This window comes from Alligator sinensis, unplaced genomic scaffold (assembly GCF_000455745.1).
Source record: "Alligator sinensis unplaced genomic scaffold, ASM45574v1 scaffold85_1, whole genome shotgun sequence".
NCBI lineage: Eukaryota > Metazoa > Chordata > Crocodylia > Alligatoridae > Alligator > Alligator sinensis.
This window is the reverse complement of record NW_005841891.1, coordinates 1,990,321-1,998,856: the sequence shown is the minus strand read 5'-3', so window position 1 is coordinate 1,998,856 and position 8,536 is coordinate 1,990,321. Positions and strand designations below refer to the sequence as shown.

Here is an 8,536-nt window from a genome sequence, read left to right as displayed (position 1 = left end):
CTCTCCGCATTGCTAAGATCTGTTCTCCTTCCTCTGCTGGAAGTGCTCCTTGACCGCAGCACCGGAGGTCCTTGAGCAGGCACGGGGCATTAGAGAGTAGAGGCGACGCCTGGCCCCAAAGTGCGGCTAAGTCAGGCAGTTTGTGTCTGCCCCACTGAGCAGTGCGGACGCCATTCCCGGGGATGAGTTGCATGCAGGGTTTTAATGTCCCAGCTCCTCGGATGCCTCGGTTTATGTAACTGCTCTGCTCTGCTCTGCTAAATGCCTCAATTTGAAACCAAAATAAAAAAATGCCTGAATTGATTAAATGCAGTGACAACTTCTCAAATTCTCCCATTCTGTGGGCTTGCCTGGCTGCTTTGATCTCTTCCTCTTCCAAATTGGCTGTATGATCTGTGGCACTTCTTTGCAGGAAAGGGAAGCAGATTTTTTTTCTTTTGGTTAATGTGTTAACACTACAGTGTTTTATTTTGGCTCTAGCAATATCAAAATGGCCCAACTAAATAATCAGATTGGCCCCAGGTGAAGAGTACCTGGACCCGAGCGCCCACAACAACCACATGGCCAAGGTTCTAACTCTGGATTTATACGAGAAACTGAGACAGTCGCACCCAGTGGCTTCACCCTGGATGATGTCATTTAGACTGGGGTTGACAATCCTGGTAAAATGCATTGAGACTATTCTGTGTGAACCAGCTGAAATACTATGTGCAAGACCAGTTGCTTGCCTTAACTCAGTTTATGGAAGTGATGTTTCTGTGAGCCAACCACAGAAATGCAACTGCCTGCAGCAGCTGAAGGCCAAGTGCGCTGAGTCAAAGCGCAACTTGTTATAACCACTCTAGCATCTGCAGTGTATGAACATAAACAACTACTCAGTTGTCTTCTACTAGAGCTAGTCAAGTAGCCATAAACTAGTCTCTCTAGTCCAGAAAAGGCTTATTGGTAACAGCTGTGTAGTGACTTTTTTTTTACTTTACTTTTCATGCAGCTAATGAAATGTAAAGGTTGGGGTCTGTCTTCAACTGGTGGTTCTTGCTGTGCATGTGTGTAGGAATGCAGTACTGTACTACCATTAGAGGCGCAACCATCAGGTTAATGCTATTCTGGAATACAGTCAAACTGCAACCAAACTTGGCTGTCTTAATTTTATTACCACTCCAGGCCATCCCTTCATCATGACGGTAGGATGTGTAGCTGGTGATGAAGAATCCTATGATGTGTTTAAGGAACTCTTTGATCCAGTTATTGAAGACCGACATGGAGGCTACAAACCAAGTGATGAGCACAAGACTGACTTGAACTCTGATAACCTTCAGGTATAGAGGCTTATCTGAAATACTGATAGTCAAAAGCTCTACTGCTGGTACTTGACCTGAAGTTAAGAATCTTGGACAAAGTCAGTTGGAGTTGCTTGTTTCTCTATCAGCTGGGCTCTGTCCTTGTGTTTGACCTGTTGGCACCTGTTTTTTAGGTTGGGGTTTTTTGTGTGTTGTTTTTATTTTTTTTTTTTGTTTTTCTCTCAGAGCCTTTTTTCTCTAACTCTGACAAATGGCTTATTGCCGCCTGTCATGGATTTTCATGCAAGACACTATCATGACTTGTCTTGGTCTACACTAATGGGACCAGAATGACTGTTCCAACCATGGTCACAGTTTCTGCACTTGATGATATCTGAAGCTCCCTTTTATCTTCTAGATTCTTTATTAATAACTAGGCATTATGTGATGTTCTTAAACCATTTGAACTACTAGAGGACATATCAGATTTAGTATTGCACAGTGTTTGTCAGGGTTACACTCCCCAAGTGTATCCCCTCCTTGATTCCAGGAATCCCTCACAATGTGCATGGACACGAAGATGGGAATAGCTCTTGGAGTAGACTTGAAAAGAAAAGGACTCTTTATCACCTGGTATTAAGAGCCTACATCTCCTATCCATAGGAGTTGATGACGAGCAACTAAAATTTAAAATGAGCTGCTTTTTTGACACCCCACCCCCTCTAGAGTCCACGCACACATGAGAACCGCATGAATTTGGGTATTGAAACATGTAGACTTGGTGACACCTATTTTCAATAAGCAGCAATGTACTGAGAACTGATAACCAAGAAGATTAGATGCATTCAGGCACTTGCCAATCTGATCAAAAGTGGCTTGAGAATTGATGCTAGATCAGCCAAGTTCTAATACTTCAGTTTTGGTACATGCATGATTTTATAGGCCACCCTTCCTAGAAAAGAAGCTGGGTACTTCAAAATAAAAACAGTAGAAAGCAGGATAATGCGTAGTAAATGATGAACAGTGGGAGATGCATGCAATTTTAAGGGTAGAAACTTGTCAGGAAGCTGGTACTAAGTTTTTTGTTGGTTTATAAATCTCTTGTAGGGTGGTGATGACCTGGATCCTAACTATGTGCTAAGTTCCCGTGTCAGAACTGGTAGAAGTATCCGTGGATTTTGTCTTCCCCCTCACTGTAGCAGAGGAGAGAGACGGGCGATAGAAAAGCTTTCTGTTGAAGGTAAAATGAGATGTGTATTGATTCTTTTTAACTGAAAATGATAATCTTTGTACCTTTTGGCCCAGCTGCTGAACTGCAAAGATCTTGAACATGAAGATGCAACACAAGTCCTATGTTAAACCAGCAAATATAGTGATTCAGCTCTGGTTCCATTAATGCTTAACCAGAGTATCTCTTTGCATGCCAAGGAGAACTAGATTGTGTTAAGGAGACATGTTATGACTTTTGAGGTTTTAGTTTCCACTGTTGGATAGCAATGGTGTGTACTTTACAGCAGGCTTTATCCTCTTAAATAGGATGCCTTGCTTGGCTCATGCTTCTAATAGCAACCGTAGCTGCAACGCATTTAGGCTTCTCCAAGATAGTATGCTACTACTAAACGGGATGCACTTTGACTACTTGTAGGCTCTAGAAGTGCACCTCATCTTGTATAGCTGCCACGTTATTGCTAATTACAGATATTTATCCTTGGTAACAAAGAGCCTTGACCAGAGTAATGCTAATCATTTGCATGTAAATTACCAAAGTAGTATCCTGTAGTAGTAGTAGCATAATAAAGTGGCTTATTCCACTTCTGGGTAATAGTAGCCTTAACCATCTCTTTCATAGCTTTTAAATTTCTTCAGTCTTAAAATTGGCTGAGGAATTAAAAGATACAGTAGTCGCAGAAGAGTATCCTTATTCTGCGGACTGGACTGCAAATGAAAATGGAGGAGGAAACTAACCAGCTTCCAAATGCCAGAATATTGCTGTAGCCTCTCAAACAGGAAGAACATAACTGGCTGGGGGTATGTCTTGTGTTCATGTCCTAAAAGTGACTCTTGCTTTCAGCCCTGGGAAGTCTGGATGGTGACCTGAAAGGGAAATACTATGCTCTGAAGAATATGACTGATGCAGAGCAGCAGCAGCTGATTGATGATCACTTCCTGTTTGATAAGCCAGTTTCTCCTCTTCTGTTGGCATCTGGGATGGCACGAGACTGGCCGGATGCCAGAGGGATGTGGAGAGTACAGACAATGAAAATAGGGGGCAGCCCTTAAGCCTCTGGCAAGGAGATTCTTGCAGAGTTGTTGGAGTGATCCATGTGAAAAATACTAGTATGCAGAAGCTGCTATTTTGAAGTGGCAGTGATGTATACAGTCCTCTGCAATCTGCTGTAGGAATTTGTCTTATCACCTTTTAAGGGCTTCATCTCATTGCTCATAATTTTCCCATTTGAGGCTTTAAATTTTAGTCACTTGAAGCAAAATTGAAGGAAACACCACTATAGAAGCAGACAATTCAGTTCATATGTTACATTTTGTTTAAATTGGCTAATCAATAATTCACCACTTATGAGCTGGACCAGACTTAAGACCAGTGAAACAATCTCATTGTTAAACCAACTGTAGCAAAATAGCTTTGCTTCGAGCATTACAAAAAATGCAAATGTCATCTTGCAGAAGCTTTTAATGAAACCCCAGTAGGAAGTACTGCTGTTGCCTTTCTGCTTCTAGACCCAGGAAGCCACATAGACAGCTGTGGCTTCTTTTAACCAGAATTATCAGGTCTTTTTTCCTTCTCTCAGGCTGCTTCAAGGGTATAATGGAAGGAATAAACTTTATCTAACCAGTAACAATCCACACTGGTACGGGGGCCCATCCCTCAATTCAGTTTCCTAGTCTGGGTCCTCACGGTTTTCCTACTGAAGTCGATAGAACCCTTCAGGCACTTATCTTTTTGAAGGTGACCTACAAAAGATTGCATCACCTACCTGCAGATATCAACACTAGATTGCTCTGTCAACTGAGCATGACTAACCTTGGTCTCGTATTAAATAGAACCTTTCAGTGCTCTTTATGTAACCTTCATCCCTGAATTAATTATTGCCTGAAAACAATGAAATTGACAACTAATGTTATCAGGATAGCATTTAATTTTTTTTGTCTGGCAGCAGGCCCTGTCTGAAGACAAGGGCAAAGCAACCACAGAGCCAAGAGACTTGCAGACTTCCTTTTTTTTTTTTTTTTTTTTTTAAGGGGGTGCTGTCTGGAAGGAAGTAGCCAAACTGAATGCATAATGGCTTCACTCCACTGGGCTTGATATGTGCAGCCTTTTAACAGAAGGTGCATTTTCCTTTCCAAATACTGTCAAAGTTGGATTCATGATGTTTTCAACCAGGGCTGCACAACTTGGCCTCTTTTTTTTTTTTTTTTAGGGCATCTTCCCCCACCCCTTCCCAAAAGGAAAAAAAGTTCCCAACCTTTCTCTTTCTGCAGTTGCAGCCTGGCTCCCTCTGCCTTACAGGGGGTGGGGATGAGAATTTGGGACCTGGAAGAGGCAGGGGCAGCCTGGAGACCCTGGCCACTGCAGCTGCAAGGCCAGTGGATGAAGTAGTGGCTGTATGGCAGCCTGCAGGCTGCATATTTAATCCCTTATGGGCCATATACAGGCTGCCAGCGAGACAGCCTTGTTTTAGACATGGCTAATGCTGAGCATTCTGGGATTTCCTCTGAACAGAGCAAAGCTTGGTTCCAAGAAACTTGCAAAACTTGCATTTGATGTTGTGTGGTGAAAGAGTGAGCAGCAAGAGCCTTAAAATGGCCCATGTCTAATCTGGCTAGCTTGTCTTTGGGTGGAGGAGGGCCATAATGACTAAGTTCCCTGAGAATTCTGGGAGTTGGATGTAATGGGTGAAGTTCTTTTCTTAACTTGCATAAGAACAAAAGATAAAGCTACAGCACAATGTTAGCTGCTTAAACCATCAGTCTGCCTCATTTTGGTGAGTAAATCTGCACCACTCAAAGCTGGAAAGATCCATTAAAGTGGAGCTATGCGTTGTTTGGCTTCTGTCTTCTAGGCACAATGACAACAAGACCTTCCTTGTCTGGATCAATGAGGAAGATCACCTTAGAGTTATTTCTATGCAGAAAGGAGGCAATATGAAAGAAGTATTCACCCGCTTCTGCAGTGGGCTAACGCAGGTGAATTTCTTTTTAGATTTGTATGTTGGCAAACAGCTCTTACAAGAAATGGTGCAGGATTCTCTGCAGTGCTCAGTGCCGACTTACTGCAGACTCTGAAAACAACATGTGCAACTGCAGCAGTTCTGGGCAGTGTGGCATAGAATCCCAAATATGTGAGCACAATGCAAGATGTGCTGGAAGCTGTGCAAATGTTCTGATCCAGCTTGGGCATCTAGCAACATGCCTGTAACTATCGATGGCTTAGGCTTGGAAATATTAACCTTGCAGAGTGGTTGCTGCAGGGTCGGAAGCCTTCAGGACATTGCTGCAAAGACTCTATCAACGCTGGCTTCTTCCTCCTGTAACACTTAAATTAAATGGAATACCAGATACCAGCTTGCACAGCTGCAAGCACTAGAAGATGACTTTGAGACTGGAAGCTTCCACATGGTTTGTACTCCCTAAATATAAAGGCTGCTTGCAGACATGGGAAAGCCTAACAAAACAGTGCTTTACTTTTAAACTCTGCTCCTGTGATGAGTCCAGTGCATACCCAGAAAAGGCAGCATGTTAGTTGCATCTGATTGAATCGGCTTTAGCTAAAAAGGCCGTGCTGAAGTGCCCAATGTATTCAGATGCTGCAGAGCCACATCCAAGTCAGTAATATGCTTATGCTTCCAGTAGTGGTTTCTCTCTTTTCCTCCCCCCCCCCCCCCCCCAAATGTCTGTCAGTGCCCAAAGTGGCTATTGCCAGCAGTAGGTGTTTGGGTTTTTTTGCTAAAACTTTTGGAAGTAGAATTTACTTTTTGTTCTCCTATAAGTAAGCAGCAATAAGCCCCAGTAAATTAGTGAAATATTGCAGCGCATAAACTGTGTAGTGTTGGGTCACCCCTTCTTGAAGCCTGCTGTAACACAGGGGCTTTGCTGTGTGTCCTGAAAGTCTCATCTACATGTGGTCTGAAAAGGGAAACAGGGAGCAAGAATGAGCTCTTGAGACAAAGGCAGCTCCTGAGAGAATGCCCTGCAGTCAGCTCCTGCTCTTGTGTGGTGGGGACTTGGCTTGAATGCTTCAACTGTTGCTAGCATGAGGCATGGAACAAGACAATGCACACTAATAAGGCTGTAAATGAGAACTAATTGATGACCTCAAACTATTGTAGGGAAGGCACAGACAGAGCAGTCTAATGTATGTGGGCTTGTTTGTTTTTCCTCAATCTAGATTGAAACACTGTTTAAAACAAAAAATTATGAATTCATGTGGAACCCCCACTTGGGCTACATCCTTACCTGCCCATCCAACCTGGGAACAGGTCTCCGTGCTGGTGTCCATATCAAGCTGCCAAACCTTGGCAAGCATGAGAAGTTTGGAGACATTCTCAAGAGGCTGAGGCTGCAGAAACGAGGCACAGGTGAGGACTTGAAACAGCTGTAGGCACCACTCCTCCTTTTGAACCCTTCCCATTATGACAGAGCTGAGTTCAAGGTCTAGATTCTACAGGCTGTCTAGAAGGCTGCTTCCTAAATGCTGCCTGATGGGGTACAGGGGCCATGTTAATGCATTGGCCTCCATTGTGGAAACTGAATGGAGCAGTCATAGGAACTATAGCATTCTACTCATCAGTGGCTGTAGATGTTCTGTGGGCAAAGTAATTAAACCAAACACCATCATAGCACCAAGTATAGCTTGGGGTGGGGGGGAGGGGAGAGAGGCTTGGCCCCATCAATCAGTATAAGATTCCTAGAAAGGTTCTTGAAAACATCAACCCATCTCACTTTTGTCTTGAAGAATGTCAGGTAAATCTAGGCAGTACTGGCTTGACATGATCACAGGCACAGTCCCTCTCTGGTAGAGCTAGCAATGGGAATCTTGCCTCTTGGCACCTTCTTACCAGGAGTTGCATATACCACAAGACTAATTCAGTGTAGTGAGTTACAAGGGGACCTTCTCCATTGAGTACAAATGCAGCAGTCCCAGATTGCTTTCCTCACTTGCCTGCTATGTAAACAGATTGTCGGGCTGACTTCAAGTGCAAGGTTTTAACTCCTCACCTTCATCTCTTGCTTCAGGTGGTGTTGATACTGCTGCTGTTGGAGGAGTGTTTGATGTTTCCAATGCTGACCGTCTGGGTTTCTCGGAGGTAGAGCTGGTGCAGATGGTGGTTGATGGTGTGAAGCTGCTTGTTGAAATGGAAAAACAACTTGAAAATGGTCAGTCTATTGATGACCTCATACCAGCTCAGAAATAAAAGCACTTTAATTCCATGCTTCCTAACTTATTGGATGAATAACAAATATCACTCCAATCAAAACCCTGGGGTTGAAACCCACTTAGTAACACTGTAGAAAAGTCTTCCATCCATCTGTGTTAGAGTTTATTTTTTTGATGGCTGAGATGTTGCTGAAAAACTGAAATAAACTATTGTTTTGGCTTGACAAGCGTGTCCTAAACAAATCTATTAACTGGCAGAATGCTGAATATCTAGCTAGGAGCCCAAAGTGACTTTTCTTTGGTTGATATTCTGTCCTGGATTGTCTGAGCTTTGTGACATTAGCTATGAAGAGTCTTGCTGCTTAACTTGAGCACTAAATACAGTGAATTACAAGTGGCTGCACCATCTTCTTTTTCTTTTCACTTGATCTCTGCTGTAAAATCAAATACTGTCAAGTGATATATATTGGAGAAGTATTAACATCTCAATTAAAATACACTTTTTGGCAAAACTGCCATACCTGTGAGACTCGTGCATGTGATCTTGGCCCTTGCATTCACCTTCTGCACTCATAAATTCTCTTTTACTGTTGTGACTTGGGGAAGTTTGTTAGTCTCACCAGGGGACCTTATTACCAAGGGATGCTTTTTAAGACTGGGGGTGAAGCACATAGCATTGAGGGCTAAGTGCTGATAATGATGGGACAAAATGCCTTACTAATCTATTCCCTTCTGAAGAAATAGATCTGGTGTAATAAGTAACTTCAAAATTTTTAATCCTGCAAATTAGGCCATGGAGTGAAATGTGATTTTAAAAAAAATGCCAGAGACCTGCCCACTTAAATATTCTTATTAGGTGAAG

General features: G+C 42.9%; 1 protein-coding gene across 1 annotated transcript in view; it reads left to right on the top strand.

The window, feature by feature from the left end:
* CKB (creatine kinase B) overlaps positions 1–8,186 on the top strand; it is an 8,922-nt gene extending 736 nt beyond the window's left edge. The window contains exons 3-8 of the mRNA XM_014517105.2: positions 1,165–1,319; positions 2,388–2,520; positions 3,352–3,523; positions 5,360–5,483; positions 6,685–6,874; positions 7,533–8,186. Coding sequence (XP_014372591.1) covers positions 1,165–1,319; positions 2,388–2,520; positions 3,352–3,523; positions 5,360–5,483; positions 6,685–6,874; positions 7,533–7,711 — 953 coding nt within the window. The 3' untranslated portion in view covers positions 7,712–8,186. The remainder of the gene's footprint in view (positions 1–1,164; positions 1,320–2,387; positions 2,521–3,351; positions 3,524–5,359; positions 5,484–6,684; positions 6,875–7,532) is intronic.
* Positions 8,187–8,536: the final 350 nt, after the last annotated feature.